This window comes from Anser brachyrhynchus (assembly GCF_964034855.1).
Source record: "Anser brachyrhynchus genome assembly, chromosome: 8".
NCBI classification, from domain to species: domain Eukaryota; kingdom Metazoa; phylum Chordata; class Aves; order Anseriformes; family Anatidae; genus Anser; species Anser brachyrhynchus.
In genome coordinates, this window is record NC_137702.1 from 9,546,114 (window position 1) to 9,566,010 (window position 19,897).

General features: G+C 52.9%; 1 protein-coding gene and 1 long non-coding RNA gene across 2 annotated transcripts; one reads left to right on the plus strand and one right to left on the minus strand.

Moving 5' to 3' along the window:
- Positions 1–220: 220 nt before the first annotated feature.
- On the minus strand, positions 221–10,281 carry LOC308198627. Its single transcript, XR_013954062.1, has 5 exons — positions 10,152–10,281; positions 8,110–9,251; positions 6,007–8,030; positions 3,583–5,005; positions 221–3,295 (listed from the first exon to the last, which is right to left on the minus strand). It is a non-coding gene; the product is annotated as an uncharacterized lncRNA (long non-coding RNA).
- Positions 10,245–19,505, plus strand: LOC308198623 (fatty-acid amide hydrolase 1-like). Its single transcript, XM_080601384.1, has 15 exons — positions 10,245–10,594; positions 11,807–11,920; positions 12,475–12,618; positions 12,931–13,064; positions 13,801–14,007; positions 14,400–14,440; positions 14,999–15,123; positions 15,350–15,475; positions 16,319–16,416; positions 16,791–16,890; positions 17,174–17,214; positions 18,035–18,074; positions 18,610–18,718; positions 18,922–19,067; positions 19,160–19,505. Exons 1-15 carry the CDS (start codon positions 10,412–10,414, stop codon positions 19,286–19,288), a joined length of 1,737 nt encoding a protein of 578 aa, XP_080457510.1. The 5' UTR covers positions 10,245–10,411; the 3' UTR covers positions 19,289–19,505.
- Positions 19,506–19,897: the final 392 nt, after the last annotated feature.

The window sequence follows — 19,897 nt, forward strand, 5'->3', positions numbered from 1 at the left end:
TGCCAGAAGTGCGGCACACCCGTGCAAGCAGGAATTTCCTGCAGGACAGCTACTTTCTGAAAAAAAAGTTTGGATTTTCTCTTGGAAAATGATCAGCTCAAAACAGAACTATGTGGCCTCATAGCCAACATTTTCCTTTTTATTTCTTCCAGAATTTGGAGTAGACGCCCCCCCCCCCCCTCTAAAATTTCATTCTCATCTAAATATTTCATGGAGAAAAAGCAAACCAAAAGCACTCTGCCCTGGCTCAGAGTTCAAACGCGTGGGGATTTTCACACAGCCCAGACCTGGGGCTTGAAAACGCTCTGCCTTCTGGCAAAGCCCATTCAGCAACATAGCTCAGAGTGCCCACGTTTGTCCAAGGCACACCTCCAACCAGCTTAACACCAGGGAAGCTATCCTCATTCTGATAATTTCGATTATAGATCTGCTGAGGCTTTGCTTTCTAATGATTTTTTTTCTTTTCTTTTTTCTTAGCAGCGACTATCTGAGGGACATACTTTCAGGGTTGGCTCTTTCCCCCTTTCCCAGCCTCCAGACGACCACGTCTTGATTCGATGCTCCTCGTGTTTTCCCCTTGCTCGCCACACACCGGCCCAGAGGATCGCTGTGATTTATTCGAGCTACGACGGCGTGCCCGGCGTTTGTTCACCAGACCAGATGGATGCAAGATAGATGAGCCGGGCTGCGCGCCTCCCTGCTCCTAATGCTGGGAGATTAGATAGGGAAGCCAGATAGCCTGGGTTTGGAAGCAAGCAAATGAGCAACCCTAAATACCTTCCTAGACCCGGTGACCGTAAGTCCTTGGCGGTGGCTGGTCCTTGTGGGATAATGCCAGGAATAGGCATATTAAGCACATGAATGTCAAGTCCTAATTCATCTCTTTAATGTTGTACAGTAGCAGGACTGTACCCCCCTGCTGCGGTGTAATTTCACGCTGAGGAGTCTGATGGGGCTTCCTGCAGACTGATCCTTTATGGATCAGAAAACTCACTTTCCCTTTGTGTTAGAGGGCCTGGAGATTATCTTATTAACCTCCTCCCTGCCAGCGCAAATTAAACACCAGGTTCTGTCTCTTCTGAGGACTCCTATTTCTGTGTCTTTCCCCCTCCCATCAGTTCACATTGCAGAGGTGAAGAACATTAAAAAGTCAACCTTCTACCAACAGGTCTCACTCTAATGTGAGCAGATGGGCTATTTTGCATTTTCTTGGCTCAGATGCAACACTCACCTTGCTTGAACTCTACATCAGTTCAAGCAGCATGGGGCATCCACATTAGGGTTCCTGTGTCCCCTTTCCAGGTTCTTCTTCTCTCCTCTCCCTTCCCCAATACAGGTGATGTTTAAAACTCCTTCAGAGCAGTGCCCTGCAGACACCACCAGCCCCAGAGCTGCAAGCTGTGCTGCAGGAGCAGGTCCGCCTTGGGCACTGAGCTTCATGCAGACCTGGCCCAGCTGGAGGAAAGGCTCCTTCCCTTCCACGTTGTTCCACCAGAGCACGTGAGGCTGTCAAAACCTGCACCAAGCATTGCCAGAGCCAAACCGAGCCAGCCCTTAGGCAATTTGCAGGAACATCAGGCAACCTGGTGGAGGGCTTGGCTCAGGGGATGCTGTGGGCCAGCAAGACACAGCAGGGACTGGCCAGGACATCCCTGTTCCTCCAGAGAAGGTCAGGAAGAGCTGCAGGAAGGAGGCAAAAACCCCAACGTGTTCTCAGGGACTCATCGGATGGGGGATTTTCCACTCAGAGGAGACAAAAGCCTTCTGCTTTCACCTCCCCAAATGATGCCAGAGGGCCACCCTGTAGCCACGTCCCAGCTTGTAATAGGGGATGATAGTTTATAATCTCATTTTCTGGGCTGGCTGCCCTTCTGGTGCCCCTCATGCTCCATGTAAATCATCTGGAGTCTGATTTCTTTGGCTCACAGGGCTGTTTTCCCTCGTTTGCTTCTAACAGGCTCCTGGCTGAGCAGGGAAATTGTCAGCAAAACCAGTCCTGGTCCCAGGACAGTCCCACCAGCACACCTGCGGGCTGGCCTTGTGTGGATGCAGCACCGCAGCTGGGGCAGGATTCCCATCTACACACAGTTTCAGCAGAATGGGAGCTCCCTTCCAGCTGCCCTCGGTGGATTTCAATTATTTTTGTTTAGGATATTGTTCATAACTGCCCGTGTTGTGGCAAGCCACAGACCCCGTGGCAAGTTTCACCACCACCAGCGGCCTTTTTGCAGCTCGTGAAAAATAACCTGCTCTTTATCTGCAGAAAATAGCATCGCCTGGGTCTTATCATGGCAAATTCTTTAACGGCTCTCAAAGCATTAAATAGTCCTTACCTGTCTATAAGACAACTACAGCCACAGCTGTCCTGTCCCTCCAGCAGGGACAGATCTGCCCCTCGCCTTGCCGGAGGGCATCCTGCATCCATCCTTGGATGCCGCTAAGTCAGGGGCTGGTTTTAAGAATTTGGTCAATAATAGGGGTGGTTGGGTTTTCTTTTCTGATGCAGGGAGCAGGGTGAAGGATTTATTGGTTTAGTTGTGATGGCATTCTCATTCTTGTTTTATTTTTCCATAGGAAGCAAAAAAAAAACTCACTTCTTTCTACACCAGCTTTGGTTATGGTACAGCAATACATAAAAAGGACAGCAGCTGAAACCTCTTCTCAAATCCTCAGGAGAGAATTTTCTTTCCTTCTTTCTTTCTTTCTTTCTTTCTCTCTCTCTCTCTCTCTCTTTCTCTCTCTCTTTCTTTCTTTTCCTTCCTTCCTTCCTTCCTTCCTTCCTTCCTTCTCTTTTCCTGCAAACAACCTGCTTTAGAAGGACCCTGGGGGAAATGTGCAACTCGAACCCTTTATTTCTGCATTTTCTATCTGACAACTCTGTCCTCTGCCCACATGAGCTGGGTCAGGTTTGGCTTGGGCTTGGGGCCTTTGTGCTCTTTCCAGCCAAGGATTGGAAGGTGACGGGGAGGCCTTTGAAGCTGTGTAGGGTCCTGAGGTCCTGCAGGATGGAAAGCACAACCTGCAGCCGAGAGGCGGCACTTCCAGCTGCAGAAGCAGAGCTGAATCCATTCAATAGCAGAGATGGGTGCAGGTTACAGCCAAGCAAATGGGAAGGGAGGTGTAAGGGTGGCCCATGTGTACGCCGAGCTGCTCATTTGTTGCTGCTGGATGCAGATCCTGCCTCGCTGAGCAGCACGTGTGGAGCTGCAGGTCCCCTGCCCAGGCAGCAGCAGGCAGGGTGAAGGGGACAAGCGTCCCCGCAGCATCCCCAGGGAGTTCCAATGCGGGCTACACCCTGCAAAGGGGGAGATTTTCGGCGTGAATAGATGCAAAGCCCCCTATTCTGCCCCGCACGGTGGGTTTCCCTGAGACTCAGCCCCTGCCTTGTCAAAGGACCCTTTCCAATCCGCCAGCCGCCAGATCCCCGAGCAGAAGGGAGGGCTGTTTGTTTAGGCCTGTGTGGGTTAGGTGGCTCAGGCTTTATTCTTGCGCTTTGATAGGTCCCCAGATGAAAATCCAATCATATTTTAAGCAGAACGAGTTCCCATGAAAGTCATTTCCAAACCGCCTGGCTCATCCTACCTGTGGGCGGGATCCTCCATCCCCACTGGGCTAAGCCTGGTGTAACGGCACTGCTCCCGGCGGCGTTACTCCCCGGAGCAGAGTCCGGCCCGCCGGGACAGCACCCGCTCCTCCTGCTTTAATGAACATGTAAATGGACGGGAGGCTTCTGAGCAGTGACCCTCCGGTCGGGAAGTTCTCCAAGGCAGCTCGGAGAAATAATACTTTATTCCTGGCGGTGCAAATAACTGATAGGGACTGGCTAAGAAGGGTTCACGCAAATACTCCCGAATTAAGCTCCGTCTGAAGTGAGAAAGGGAAGATGATAAACACACCAGGCTTTAAAACTGCAAAATATGCTTTGCAGGCATGAAACCGGAGGAGCAACAAAACTATCTGACATCACATTAAACAGTGAAGCATTTCTTATTCTCAGGGCTGCAGTTACCTAAAACCAGAGTCCCATTAAAGAGTCCTAACTATTATTTACATTTCTAAATCTTAAAACCATTAACAAAAGCCACTTAATTCAATTACTTTCCCTGGGCGCCGATGTTATTACATTATTGTCACGAAGCTGAGATCGGCTCCGGGTTTCTCTCTTGTTGTTTTTTTTTTTTAATTCATTCCGCTTTTCTCTGCTCCGAGAGCGTCCCCCACCTCCTCGCCTCCCTCTCCCCCGATGTCATTGTGTAGAACTAATGGGGTAAACTGAAATGGTATCTGTCCTCATTGACAGGTTTATGAGAATTTAATAAAGCGTGGCGCGGATAAAATGAGATATTACAAGGCCACACAAAGCTGATTGACTTCTCCACGTCAGCATTTTTATTCGGTTATTTATTTATTTCTTCCCATCGCAGGGATGATCTTGCTAGGCCAGGGGAGAGAAGAGGGGAAGGACAAGGCAGGGGGGTCCGAAGGGCTGATCGATCGATCCACTTGCTCCCTGTGAGCACAGACCTCGGTGCTTTGAGGCTTTCTGCTCCAGGAAGGGGACGGGTGAGGGCCATCCCCACTCGCCATCGGCGCCGTGCGAGCTGTGTGTCTGTACAGGTGGGACATCGGAGGTGGTGATAAAACGGGCCCTCCGCACCCACCCCAGACCCAGAGCACCCAGGGAGGTCTGTGCCAACCGATGCAAGGCAATTACAACCCAAAGTGGGACTCTGAGGGTCCCCGAGGGGGATGCCACCAACCAGCTCCAGCAAGGTGCCTGCTCCGTGCCTCAGTTTCCCCTCCTGCCCGATGCCCATCCTGTCTGTGTAAATGAACGCCCCCAGGTCTGCACAAATCAAACCTTCCCTCCAGGACTTCTGAGGAAATCAGTGTGTGTACTTAAGTGTGTTTGCTTTCATCCCATGGCACACAGGGAGAGCTGGAAATCCGGGCGGTGCGGTAACTGGCTGGCTGGCTCCCTCTCCTGGCTTCTTCAGAAGCAGAGCTCAGTAAAAAAAATTAAAATAAATTAAATTAAATTAAAATAAAATAAAATAAAATAAAATAAAATAAAATGATAATGATAATGATAATTAATAATAATAATAATAATAATATGGGGGTTGTGTGCTTTTGTCTGGGCAAGGAAGCCACAGTACTGGCGGTCCAGGAGGTCTGGGCTCAGCCCAGTCACACTCAGAGGTGCACCAGGTCTCAGGACCACACTCGTGACTTTGGACCCCACCTAAATTTTGATCTCAAACAGTGGAATAATTTTTGTTTGGAGGAAGGCTGTCAGGACTGAACTTGGGGCTGCTCCTGTTAGACTCAAAACCTGGCTTCACACACCAATAAGTTTAACCATGTCTGCAATACTCAGTCAGAGTGGGTGGCAGAGATGTCTCTGCTGATCCCAAAGCGCAGGCAATGTGCTGGATTTGAGGTACGATCCTGAGCACTGCAATAAATCCTCGTGGCAGTAATGCTGCAGGTCTCTGAGCACTGACAGCCCGCAGGATCAAGCCCTGCTGAGATATCCTGCTTAGCAAAAATAGCCAGGTTCAGACAGACCAACGGCAAATCTTTCCTCCCTTTATAGGAGCACTTAAAATCACTTGAAATCAAGAGTTGCTCCCCACAAAAGCTTCAGCTGTCCCATCAACAAATGAGCCAGAAAAGAGCCTTCTGCTCCATTCAGTGCCCCTTGCAAATCGAGGGCACAGTGCAGGTTTTCAGGGCGCAAAAGCCCCCGGGCAGCAGGTTTCCACCAGGACAGCAGCTCAATCCTGCTCTCTGGTGGCTCACACCCGAAAGGCCAAACGCAACCAGCAGCGGTATCTTTCGAGCACCCCTTCCAGCCTGTGCCCCGATTTTTTTTCTTATTTTTTTAAATTAATTTAGCTGATTATACAGCTCAGAAGGCAGCTTTTCAAAAAAAGATTGGGATCATCAAAGGTGATGATAGTGGGAGGGTCTCATGGGCTCCATAGAGGGGCTGCAACCTACCCCAGTTCATTTAAAAGCCTCCTCCAAAATTCTTTGCACCACGGGAAGCATCCTGCTGCTCTGCACAGACTGCTCACAACCCCTTCAACAGCCTTCCCTGGGCTGAGCCTGCCAGTGAGCACCCTCCCAGCATTGTCTCTCCTTGCTGAAGGGCCACAAGGTGCGCAGCAAGCACTTCTTGCACAGTTCCTCACCCCATCCCCACCGAGACGTTTATCTTCTGCCAGCCCCACTGACGTGGCAGCACAACGTGCTCATTCAGAGAGCAGGGCAGAAGCAGATGTCCCTTGGGGGTGCCACCCCTGCTGTCCCCACCGCCACCATCTCCCAGAGCAGGGCAACCACCGCTTGACACCCCAGCTCTGGTTTTATCAATCCAACACACCACGAGGCAGCATCTGTACAGCCTGGGCTCCTCCCTAGCTGTTCCGAGAAGCATTTGATTATCTTCTCCATGCTGGCTTCAACCTGTAAAGTTATCAAGGCAGAGATGACACCCTGTTCTTTGCTCTATAACGCACACTAACGAAGGGGCCAAACTTGACCGCCCTTCACCAACTTTTCTGCTCCTGGTCCTGAAGCATGAGAGATGCTCAGCATGAAAATGTTTGTAAATCTTTGCCAGTATCCACAACAGCCCCATATCTCCTGCTCTCTTTCTGTCTCCGAGCTGCTGGAGTAATTACAGTGTAGCAGTGCCTGCACGAGGCATTTCTGCTGATGAATGCACTCAATCTAAGCACAGTTTTATGTATCATTAATTCCTTTAGCATTCAAAAAAATAACTTTTTTGATGGCAGATAATACTGTAATCACTCACAATTGCCAATACAATTATCTTCATTCAGCTGTGTAAAACAACTACAGGAGTAATTTTAGCCACTAAAATTTTCTCTCAATTTTTTTCTTCCTTATTTTTTAATGTTCACATGAAATGCAAAGCCGTTTGGACTTGGGTTGCTGTAACACAGGCACTACAAGAAATGAATCCCCACTCCCCCATTTGTGTAAAGAGGAGCTTTTCAGAGCCTGATCCCAGTGCTTGCGAGGTGCACTGTTTGCTTAGGGTGCTTTAAACAATCCTAGGGGTCTCCGAAAAGGTCTTCCCCATCCTGGGGACCCCACTGCTAGGACCTGTTCTACTTTTCCTTACTACCCATCAAGCAACCATGCAATAGCTGCTCCACGTTCAATACAGCACAGCTGATGAGCTGAGAACCAATTACCAAAATCCTGTGCCCCGTTCTAGCCAGAAGGTTCCATAATTTGGCACATCAGATGGATGCCCCTGTGCCCATGTCTTGTGCTTGCCCGCTTGAACATCACTTGGGCTGGGATTCAACCCTGAGACAGCAGCACTCCACAAGACCAGAGAGAATGCCTACCAGTAAGGATGTTTCTTCTTCCAGCAGGAATCAGCTGCTCTCCTGTAGGAAATATTTCCTGTAGGAAACATTTTCAGGAATCTCACAGCAGCCCGGCAGAAACCCCAGAGCCGGCCTGAACCCAGCTGGCTGCAGAGGGAGAAGAGCAGCAAAGTTTCTGATCAGAGCAACAAAATTTGCTATCAGCGAAAACTTCTAGTGGGCAGGGGTCCAACGTGAGCCCCAGCTGCTGCAGGTCCCTGGGACACTGGCCAGCACCACAGAGCAACCCTTCCTTCTGGTTTCTGATTTCCTGGACGTGGTGCAGGTAGCTGTCACACAATTCACCTTCTGGTTGACTTCCAAGGTGTTGGCATGGAAGCACAGAGCAGAAGACAAAGGGCAGTCACCTCTCTGGACCGTGCAGGCCGCCATCCTGAGCTTATTCTTTAAGATCATGTTGCTAGCAAAAAGAGAAAACCCGCTACTATCTTCTGGGAGATTCTCTGCAGTTTCCTGTTTGACCCCAAAAGCGCTCCCCCTCAGGCGTTCCCTCTGCAGGTCCCTCTGAAGAACTTCAGGAGCTGAACACTTCTCCTGGAGGGCTGTGGCTGATCCATCAGCCCTAAGATGATCACTATTGTTTTTTAAAAAAACTGCCTGAATTTAAAAAAAAAACTGCCTGAATTAAACCAAGCATGGCCATAGCAAATCTGTTGCAAAACACGCCTGAGGTTACCTGGGCACAGTTCAGCGAGGAACAGGCTTCCTCATGCTCAGTCCAGATGATCTTCTTGTAATCAACAGCTGATATTCGTTCAGTTTTGGATGAACCTCATCCAAAGGCCCAAAGCAGGACTTTCTTCCTCCCTGGTTAGTGAGCTAAGTGCTGTAAATATAAATGCTGGACCTGCCTCCAGGGCGGGGGCAGGCCCTGGAGGGGGGCTGGCAGCTGGTGGCAGGAGCAGGTTGTTAACTGCTGGGCAAGCAGCTGAGGAGCACCGGGGTGAAATGGGAGAGTGGAAGTGTGTGAATTCCTGGCTGAAGAGAGCACAGTTGCTTATTCTAGCACCAAAGGGCAGCAAACAAAGCCAGCCAAGGGCAGCAAACAGGAGACGTTGCTTCCTGCGGCGCGTGGATAAATCGCGGCTCTCCCCGCTGCAGGACTCTGAGTGCCAGAAGGGGATTGCTTCACCCGAGAAATATCTGCACACGCACACAGCCATTAGCCGCTGAAGCCCAACCTCTGCCTTGAGAAGCCAGAGATCTCCAGGCGCCAGGAGATGGCGTAGGGAAAACATTCCTGCGTGTTTACCATGCCCCTGGTGCCTGCTGTTGGAGGGGCCGGGGCTTGCTGCTCCTTCAGCCTGCGCCGGGCCTGCCGAGCTCGTGGGATGTGTGCTGGCTGGGAGAACATTGCCTTTCTGCCCCTCCTGTGGGAAACACGGGGCGATAACATCGCTGGGACATGGTGACACCACCCGTCTGCATGCAGGGAGGTGGGGGCAATGGGGACAGAGGCTGCACCTCTCCACCCGCCTTGCCCAAAGGCTCCAGCCCTGCCAGGCAGCAGGGGAGACGCAGGGGCAGGAGCATGTTAAAATTCCATATTAAAATATTGCAAGTGCACCTGTTTTTACTGCCTGCAAACATCCTTATTTCAACACGGTGCTGCCAAGGGGTGAGACTGGTGCTGCTGAGGAGGGTGTGCCGGCTGCAGCACGAGCAGCGGGGAGGAGCAGAGAGCTGTCACGGTGCTTGCCTTCATCCTCCCTGCAAGGGCAACCCCACCACGCCTGCTTCCCTCCGAGCGGTCTGCGTGCATGGGATTGCAGTGCCCTTGGAGCTCCCTTTGCTCTGTGATCCTCCGAGCCCCACGGTCTGAAAGAGGGGGAAAAAATGAAAGGAAAAGAATGAAAGAAAGCAGGGGGGGGAGACCCAAACAGGCTCTGGGAAATAAAGGTTATTCTTGCATGTAATTTGCTTGACCCAGATAAACAGAGAGCTGCTTGTCCTCAAAACGAGAGCAAGAGGCTGTAAGCGATGAGTTAAGAGGGCTGAGTATTCCCAAGGCTCCTACACCCGTCAGCAAAGCCGGTGCCAGGACTCTGTGTACACGCAGGGCGGCATTGCTCGCCGCGAGAAGCCCGAAGGCTGAAGTGAAGCAGGTGGCCCGAGCAACAAAAGCAGGAAAAATCAGGTCCGGGGGCACGCAGCCCTCCGTGGTGTCTTCTAGCTCGGCACTGCATCTGGCTCAGGCACAGCGGGAGCCTGCTGGGAGGCAGCAGGGAGATCCCAAACCCTTCCCAGCAGGTTTTCCACGAGAGCATGAAATATTCGGGCGTGAACTTTTTTTTTTTGCAAATGGTGAGGATTTTTAAGGTCAGACCCCACGGAAGGCTGGAGGGAAAGCAATTTTAAGGGAGTTTCCCTGAAAAGTGAGCGCAGGGCCCCCGCGAATACTTGTCTGCGGGAGTTCACCACTTCGCAGGCTGCAGCAAAGCAGAGCACGGCCACACACCCGTGCCGTGCCCGGGATGAAGCAGGCTGGCCGGGAGGTTTCGTCTCCTTTTTTTTTTTTTTTTTTCCCCTCGCCCAGCTGCCTGGCTGCGGGAAGCACGGAGGAGCCAGGCATCGCTCCTTCGATGTGCCTAGCCAAGGTTATTCCCCGAGAGCCGAGAAATCCCAGCGAGGCGCTTAGACAGCCGCAAATCCCAAGCTCAAAGCCACACTCGGAGAAAGGCAAACCCCAGCAAGCCTTATCAGAAAGAGCCCACCCACCAGCACAGAGCGAGGGACGGCTTCTGGGCTTCTTATCTCTTTCCCTACCAACCCTCCCCTCTGCCAAACCTCCTCCTCCCGGCCCGCCGCTGCCGGCGATGCCTCGAAGCGGTTAACTCCCTTCCGAGCTCGTCCAACGCTCGGCTGCCAGCCGCTCCTCCCCGGGGCTCTGCCTCCCCGTTCCCCGCCTCCCCGGCGGCCGGAGGCAGCCCCGGGAGCCGGCGGGGAGGGAGCGCGGTGCCCCCGGGGCCGTGCCCAGCATGCGGCCGGCGCCGCGCTCCCCGCCCGCGCTGCTCTGCTGCTGCTCCGCCGGGCTCCTGCTGCTGCTGCTGCTGCGATGGAGGCGCTGGAAAGGGTTCTGGAAGAAGGTGGAGGCGGCCCGGCAGAGGCAGGAGGAAGGCTTGGACAGGATGGAGAAGGCTGTGAGAAGCTTTCGGGAGCAGGTGGGTGGAAAGAGCCGCGCCGGGCGATCCAAGGGGGAGGGTGCAGGTGGGAGCTGGGCCAGCGCCCCGGAGCTAAATGGGGTGGGGATGGATCCTGGAGGGTGTAAGGGGGGGGCAGATGGGTGGTTTTTCGGCGGGGTATGGGCAGGTGCTGGTGTGCAGCTCGCTGCAGAGGCTGAGTTTTGCCTGGGAGCGAGGCGGGATCCCGACTCCTCATCCGAAGTTATCATTTTCTTTTTAACCACGCGTGCCCGCACCCCCCGGAAAGGCAGCGACCCCCTGCAGCAGGAGCATAGCCAGGACAGGAGGAGGCAAGGCTTTATGGGGTCGCGCGGGGCGGTCCGCACGGTGGGGGCTAACAGGCAGCGGTGCAGGCGTCAGCAAAAAGAAACTCGCGGCGAGAGGAGGAAAATTCCAGCCTCTCATCTAAAAGTGCTATATCTGCTTCCACCTCTTCCGCCATGGCAAGACAGTCAGCCCGATTGTTAAGGAGGCTGTAGGAAGTGGCAGAGGTGGTGTTTTATAGCAGAGGCCAAAGTCCAGCGGCACAGACGCGAGGGACGGGGAGCCACTCATGCCGAGGCAGGCTGCCATAAATCCGGCTCGCGCGTGCCGTTCCCTCTGCGGTCCCACTGAGCTGCCCGGCTTGTGGTTCGAGAGGGCTAGCTCGGGTTCAGAGCCCACCCTGAGGGATGGGTACGATGCACTTGTGTGCGGTTTAGTAGATGGCAGGGAAATTTCTGCCAGCCCAAAGTGAACCCTCTGCTGTCAGCTGAGGCTCTCGCTGGTGTGTGCCTCCTGGTTTGCTAATTTGGTGGTGCCAGGGGAAGAGCTGTCTGTTTTCCTTCCTTGCTGGAGCAATATCTAATAATATAGGCAATTCCCACTAGAGTTCGGCACTGCACTGAGCAGGTCCTCCAGGCCCCGCCGAGACCTGTCTGAACAAGGCTGGAGAAAGGCTTTCTGCAGGGGCTGAGTAATACCGGTCCGGCCGGGAAGACAAGGCTTTAAAATGCTTGGGCTTCTGCTGGCCCCGCAGGTTTCCTTCCATGCTCCCCAGCACTGGGGCAGGAGCAGGACTGCAGTCTTGGGGCAAATATTGCATTTGATCACTAAACAGCAGACGCTTTTAGGCTGGGATACAGTGGGCACTGGGGGGGGGGAGGAAGAGACAGCAGCAGTGTGTCATTCCCTGTTCATCATTTCCCTTAGCATCCCTCGGTGAACATGGTGTCCATCCTCTCTCTGTCTCTGCCGGAGCTCTCCAGGAAAATCCGGGATGGCTCCCTCCCTCCAGAGCACGTCTTCTACGCCTACCTGGGCAAGGTGAGGAGCGAGGGCAGCAGGGCAGGGTCTTGCCCAACGTGGGGCTGCTTCTCCTGGGAGAAGCCCAGCGCAAGGTTCAAATGCTGATTCGAGCCTGGTTCAGACACTGCTGAGCTGCCACCGCTTGGGGAGGTTGTGGAGTGCTGCTGTTGTCTCCTCATCATCTCCAAATGGGTTGGCAAACCTCAAACACTCAGTGTGCGCTTTCATTCTCTAGCCAAAATGCCCTGATCACCTCCTGGGTTCGCACTTTGGGGTTATCATTTTATGCCACCCTACAAGCACGATCCAGAAAACAGCCTTTTGTAATCCGCTGTGTTGAGTGCCTCTGCCCATCATGTCCCAGCTGGTGCTGTGGCCCTCCTCTGTCCAGACAAGAGTTTGGAGTTTGGCACAAAAACCTCTTGGGAAAGACCAAAAAGGGCTGCCCTGGTACCAGCTGCCCATGGGGAGGTGGAGAAGCAGGAAGAGGCAGGTGTGCTTTGCAGAACAGAAAGCACTTGTGCAACGCTGCAGGCTGTGTCTCACCCGCGGCTTTGCCTGCTTCCCCCAAGGCCCTCCAGATCACCAGAGAAACCAACTGCATCACGGAGTACATGCAGGAAAGCGAGACCCAGCTCCGGCAAGCGAGGCCACCGGGGAAGCCGGGTTTGCTTTATGGGGTGCCTGTCAGCATCAAGGACTCCATCAACTGCCAGGTACCAGGAGCACAATACCACGCATATCCTGAAACCCCTGGGGTTTAATTCTGGTGGCGGGGGGAGGTTTAACCTCACCATCTGGCTGGACTTTGTCATAGCTGATGGCAAGTGATAGGATTTGCTGCCCATCTCCCATACAAGCAAACAGAGAAGGCTGGTTAGATTTTATTACCACCACACTATGCGATGTGTATGTTCTGGATGTGTTGTTGGAGGTGCATGCATGTGTTTCTAGATTTAGATAAAAATACTGGGGGCAGGGAAAGTTGCAGTCCTTGATCTGTGAACCTCGTTGTACTCTGCTCCCAGGGCCATGACTCCACGTTAGGGTTCGTGAAAAACATCAATCAGCCCATGGCAGAGGACAGCGTGCTGGTGCAGGTGCTCAAGAGACAAGGGGCAATTCCCTTTGTGAAAACCAATGTTCCCCAGTCCCTCATCAGGTAGGTGAGCAGCCCAGGTGCCCCCTCCCCATTCCCACATCAGGAATGGCAGTTCTCCCTCCCTCCTCTCCAGTGAGGGCTTCTATCAAGTCTAATTCTCACTTCCCACCTCTTTTTTCAAGAACAACACCTAATCCATATCCCTAGTGTCTTTAAGTTTTAAAGCTACTCGGAATGATCATTCATTCTGCTTTGAAATAAAGAAAGAGAAGAGGAGAAAAATTGCTGCCCTTCTGTCTTGTGCTGGCTGGTTTTTAAGCCACTTTTTTTTTTTTATCTAGTTAACCCCTTAGTGGCAGTTCTGTCAACTATACAGTACCATTATAAACGTACCCAAAACTTCCTGCCGTATCTGCCAAGACCACCCTGGACATCACTGGCGTGGGGTGAGGTCAGGTGTGCTCCCCTGGGCAGCCGCTCCGCTCGTGTCCCCCTGCCCTGCCAACTGACCTTTGGTAGAGCTGCTCCAAGGGCAGCTATTGCCCAAGCCCTACGAAGTGCCTTGCCTTTCTTAACCGTAACAGGGCAACGACTGACCCTGTTTTTAAAAAGCCACACAGAGGGGTTGCCCTGGGGATTATCAGATTTTGCAAGTCACTTTTTTTTTTCACACTTTTTTTTTTTCACTCAGATTTTGCAAGTCAAAAAAACTTCTCAAGACTTTTTTTTGAAGTGACAGGGTCCACATCAGCAGATGTCTGCATTCCCCTCATTTGCACACTCTCTGTCTCTCCAGCTTTGACTGCAAGAACTTAATCTTCGGTCAGACATTCAACCCCCTGCTCTACACCAGGACTCCCGGAGGTTCCTCGGGTGGAGAAGGGGCACTTATAGGGGGAGGTGGGTCCATCCTGGGCTTTGGGACGGATGTAGGAGGGAGCCTGCGTTTCCCCGCTGCCTTCTGTGGGATCTGTGCGCTCAAACCCACTGGGAACAGACTCAGGTACTGCTGTAACCTCTTGGGGTGAGACCCTACGGTCTGCTGTGTTGGGATGCTCGGGCTGCTGTGGGCAAGGGGAAAGCTGGGAGGTACCGGGAAGGGCTCACTTCTCCCTCCTGCCCAGACATCTTCTGAGGAATGAAGCACCAGTTCCCCCAGAACAGAAACAGAGGAAATCGCCCCACCTGCATGCTGGGGACAGGAGGGAGCAGTTGTTCCTGACTGACCAGACATAAACCATTCTGGCCTAGGCTGGGTCTCGCCTGGGCTTCCCCTTGGCCTCTCCTTCTGCCAGCATCTGCAAAGGGAGGGCAGTGGTTTCATGAGCACTTCCTGCTGCTTAAAGCCTTGTCCTTCTCTGGAAACTCAGCTGCTGTCTTTTTGTCTCTTTGCAGCAAGAAAGGAATCATTTCTGGTATCCGAGGGCAGAAGTCAGGTAGGAATCGATGGTTGACTTCCAGGGAGGGGAGGAAGGCAGGGCTGGGAATGACCTCGAGCTGGCTATGGGGAACCTTCTCCAGTACATCCAGAGAGGGAAGCAGGTTCCTTTTCAGGGACTCTTTCAGAGAGCTACGCCAATAGCACAGTTCCTGAGAAATGTGCTGGTGTGTGCAAGAGCTGAGAGGAGCGGTTTGTGTAACACAAACGCAGATACACCCTGTAACCCTCAGGGTGCTGTGCTGCCTGCCACAGCCTGGTGGGAGGTGGGGTTAGTGGTCAGAGGGGATGTTCTTGTGTCGTGATTGATAAAGCTTTTTGCTCACTTTGTAAGGCATGCAAGGGAGGCATCAAGGGCACATATCGATGGATAACAACCATGGGCCTGTTGGTGGGAAGGGACCTGTAGGCATCCCAGCCCCATTCTCAGAAGGGAGCTGTTGATAACACTAGGCTAAGTCAAAGCGATGCCTGGAGGTCCTGCTTTTACAGGACATGCTCCATGTAAGCCATAATCGACCCTCAGCCATAATCACACTCTCCTGGTCTCCTCCAGTGGTCGCAGCGGTGGGGCCGATGGCAAAAGACGTGGAGAGCCTGGCGCTGTGCATGCGAGCGCTCCTGTGTGAGGACATGTTCAGCCTGGACAGCACGGTGCCCCCCCTTCCCTTCAATGAAGAGGTAAAGGACCTGAGAGGGGCTGAAGGGCTGTGAGAAAAGCTGCCATCCCTTTGGCTCAAAACGCTAGTGGCTCCCGGTAGCCCTGTGGGACATGCCAGCCTGCCACGGACCGCGGGCTGGCACGTTGGTGAGGCGAGTGCTGCTTTCCAGGCCTGCAGCACGGGGGTACTGCTGGCTCCTGACACAGCTGACATCCTTCCAGCTGGAGCTCTTCCTTGCTCCGCAGGTGTATTCCAGCACACAGCCCCTCCGCATAGGCTACTACGAAACCGATTTCTTCACCATGCCCAGCCCTGCCATGAGACGTGCCGTTCGGGAGACGAAGAAGCTTTTGGAGGATGCTGGCCACATGGTAGGATGCTGCATGAATCCGACTGTCATGCCAAATCTCTGCTTCCTTGGCACCATGTGCATTTACTCATGCCCAGGCCAAGAAGCACATTGTGTTGGGTGCTGTACAAACCGGGTCCTGAGGCAGTCTCCTCAGGGAGCTTTCAGTCGTGGTCTGACAGTGCTGGTCTGAGCCTCAGGCAGCACCTCTGTTCAGTGGCTGTGATCAGCTGGTGTCCAAGTATTTCTGTAGTTTCTTCTCAAGCCCATTTCACCTCTTCTGTATGATGTCCTTTGGCAAGCAGTTCCACAGGTGCACTGCACACTGCATAGGAAGCCACCTACTGATTGTATGTCTGGAAACAGGGGCCTAGGGAAAAAAACAGTAAGGCAGCTGCAGATGACAACTCTCCTGTAGCCCAGCAGTCTTCTACAGCATCTCAGTTTTCTCCTCTCCCCCATTTCAGCAAGTGAGCTGCTGTGCGTGAGGCACTGTGGTGGCTGCACACCTTCCCCCCCCACCCCCCCTTGCACAAGGGTCAGGAGGGAAGAGAAGAGCACAGACTCCTGCTCTCTGTCCTCCCCTGCCAGTTTTGGAGGGACCTTTGTCCCCTGGGGCTATTCAGGTGATGATGGTGGCAGAGCCCATCCTCTATCTTTTGACAAATCAGTTACTGCTCAGAGGGAAAACTGCATTTTCAGGGAAGGGTGGATTGGGTGGGAGAACCTGGTGGCCACGTGCTGGAGAGGGCTCATGTCAGGATTCCTCAGCCCTTGCGGGAAGGAGCCCAGAAGCCCATAATGCCTTCTCCCACACAGCTTGGCTGTGCTTGCACCCCTGACACCTTTTCCGTCATCCTTCCAGCTAGTTCCCTTTGAAATCACAAACGTGGACTACGTGACTTACAACTTCTGCATCAGAGGAATGTTTGCAGACGGGTGCACCTCCTTCCTCAAGAACTTGTAAGTGCAACCCAGGAAGGTTTGTGTGATTGGTGCCTCTCTGGGAAAGCCCTCGCTATGGGGGCCTGGCCAGCGTCTGGGTACGGGTAGCAGATCCACTGCATATAGACAGTGGCTGATATGCAGAGGGTTTTTCTGGGGAGCTGATGTTCAATTGAACCTTGGGGTCGTTTGGGACTGTTATCAGCCCTGACAGATCAAAAGAAACTGGGTGCCGATAGCCTATAAATACCACGGGAATCTGGGGAGCCCAGAGGAATGGAGAAAACCTTTTTGTCACTTAGGTATGCTGTTCAGAGGGGTTGGTCCTCTACAAGTGATCCACTGTAATTGCTTCCCAACACTGCTCAGCTAAACATCCTCTTCTCTTTCAGTGAAGGGGAGCTCGAGAGAGGCAGCATGGGGACATTCTTCTGGTTGGCGAAGTTACCAAACTGCCTAAAAGCTTTCGTGTCCTGGATTGCCAAACCCTTTGTAAGGTCCACTTTTTCCTAACATAATTGTAGTCAAGCAATAGGTGTCTCCTGTTGCAGTAAGACTTCACAAGAGGGAATTCTCTAAGCTTGGCTTCCTGGCTGTGCTTAGGCACATCTCCTCCAAACTGGAGTGATGCTGTTTCTGTTCCCCCTCTTCCCTCTTTGGGGAAAATCCACACGTCCTGCCTGAGCACTGAGTCAACAGCTTGCATTTGTGATAGAGCTGCCTGAGAGAGCGGAGCTGGGATTAATGTAAGGTATTTTCTTTATTACTTCCTCAGGTGCCTCGATTGTCAAATATCATAAGCAGTATGAGAACAAAGTGAGTAAACCTGAGTCTAACCAAATGTGAAGATTTAGGTTTCTCCTCTGGAGAGTGGCAGTGTGTGCTACATTAGGGATACTTCCCTAGCTGCATGCATCTGTGAAAATACAAGGCAGAAAATACAAGGGTGGGAGCAAACTGAGAGCTGTTTATGTCAGCCTCATAACCCTGAAGGGTTTGGCCAACTGTTCTGGTACTGAGGATGGGAATAAGGGTGGGGGCTCACAGCCTATTGCTTATGAACTGGATGAAGCTTGTGGGAATGAAACATGCTGGCAGCTTCGGTACTGGTTAATACATCTTCCATGCAATGACGTAGGAGCCCCATAAGATAGGATGAGAGGAAAACACGCAGAGAAGAAGGCTTGCTCTTCCTTCCTGCATTGCTGATGTTGGGCATTTAGGGGTGAGAAAGCACTCAAATCCTGTAGCAGAGAGAGTGAGTTTTGTGCTGTGCCTCCACGACACAGTAGGTCTGTCTTCATGGTAAAGGATCAGGCTGTTTCATCCAGCCTGGCCCTTGCGAAGAGATTCATCTGGGCTTCCACCTCCTCAGCACAGTGGCAGTAACAGGGCTGGACACTTGTCAGGCCAAAGCAGCACTGCAACTAGCTGCCATTAGTCTTCAGTCCTCTGTCACGGGCAGAAGCTGAAATGAGACCTCCAGCCACTGAGGGGAAAGCCAGCACTTTGCCAGTCCTCCCTTCCCTTGGCTGCTTCCCTTGGCCCACCTGCTTTTTGATGCTCTCCCTGCCGCCTAAAGCTGCTCTTTGCAGTACCTCTCAATGACTTTCGTTGGTTTTGCTTCCTTTTTCAGCACAGTGGATGAACTCTGGAGTCTTCACCAGGAAATTGAGGTAAAGTACTGAAATTTGGGCTTAGATAGTTCTTTTGTTTTATTTCTGGAAACAAGTTTCAGTGCTCGCCAGCATTAGGAGATGACCAAGTCAGTGGTGTGAAGTAGGAACATGTGTCACTCCTGAACAGATCTCTCTTGGATGTTCAAGTTTTCAGCACACTTAAAGATTAGAAGAGCAATTCATGCATTCATGGTCCTTAATCAGGCCTGAATTTTCTTCTTGTACACCTGAAAATGTAGGCCATCAGCTGCAGCACCATTTCTATTCTGGTTTTCTCAGAAAAAAAGCCCTTATCCCAGCTTGCCCCTGCACTCCCCACCTCCAGTTTTAGCAGGGGACAGGCTGCTTTGTCCACTGGGAGGACTGCTGGCTGAGCAGCAAAGGGTTGCTGGATTTTAGCAGGGTCAGGCCTGATGCAGCTCACCCCACAACTCCTGGGGAAAGGCCAGGAGCCCAGCGGAGAGCCCAAGAAGAGCCTCAGCCCTGGGGCAGCACGTCCACCCCACTGACCACTGGTGCATTTGCTCCTCAGGAGTCTTGCCACCAGTTCATCGCCCAGTGGAAGAAGCTGAACCTGGATGTCATGCTTTGTCCCATGCTGGGCCCAGCTCTCGGTATCGGCTACCCTGGGAAGCTCTCAGGTAGGAGAAGGAAGCTCTCAGGCAGTGGCCAGTGCTGGGAAGAGCTCCAGCCCATGGGGTGCACCCAGGAAAACCACCCTGGTGTCTGTGGGAGCCAAGGGGCCGGTTTCCATCCTGCAGCCACTGACTTCCAAGTGCACACAGCCATTAACTGGAGGTGGCGTTGGGTGTTTGCCCTGCACTGAGCTCCCTCTCTCCCGCAGTGGCAGTCAGCTACACTATGCTCTACAACTCCCTGGACTTCCCGGCCGGGGTCGTTCCCGTCACGATGGTGACAGACGAGGACGAGAAGGAGCTGAAGGGCTACCAGGGGTACTTCCGAGACTGGTGGGACCGGACCCTGGCAAAGGTAAGTCACGTCACGTCCCCTTGGGGGCATGAGCATCCCCACCTCACCCCAGGATGCCTCCCTGCCCTCTCCCCCCTGTGTTTGTGCCTCAGGCTTTTCATGGCAGCGTGGGGCTGCCCGTGGCCGTGCAGTGCGTGGCCTTGCCGTGGCAGGAGGAGCTGTGCCTGCGCTTCATGAAGGAGGTGGAGACGCTCACCCTGAAGAAAAACCAGCTCGTCTGAGTCCCCATGCTCGCTCAGAGCGGGATCCGGGCTAGCAGAGGTGCTAGCTGTCCTCTTGTCCAGCCCACCCTCAGGACAAGCGTTCCTGCCTGCGAGGATGCCCTGATGGCTGGGGTGGCTGCCAGCTTTGGGACGCGCGGGGAAAGTGAGACGAGCTCTGCTTCGGTGGAGCGCTTCCAACAATTGTCCTAATACAGTATTTTTTTGTTAGTGGAAAGTCTGTTATTTCAGGTGTGTGTTTGTGTGGAGGTTTGGGGGAGAATTGAGCAATCCTCTGAACACCACCCAGGGAAGTGCAAGAACATTTTCCTGTTACAAAATGGGGACACTGAGGCACGGGGACTGGTTTTGTCTAACACGCCCAGACTCCTACTAACAGTGCCATAGGGAAAAGGTTTGTTCCCGTATTTCTCAGCTCCACAGAAAGCTCCCTGAGGAAGAAATGTTTTCCCTGCCACACACCAGCAATTGGAGGTCAAAACTGAGCCTGCAGCCTCTGGAAAGCAGGGAGGGAGCTGGACTGCTTCCCACACGGGGGACTGCTGACACCCTGCCAGCGTGGGTGAGCACCAAGGGGAAATCTGGAGCGTGGAGCAACTCCCCTGTCCC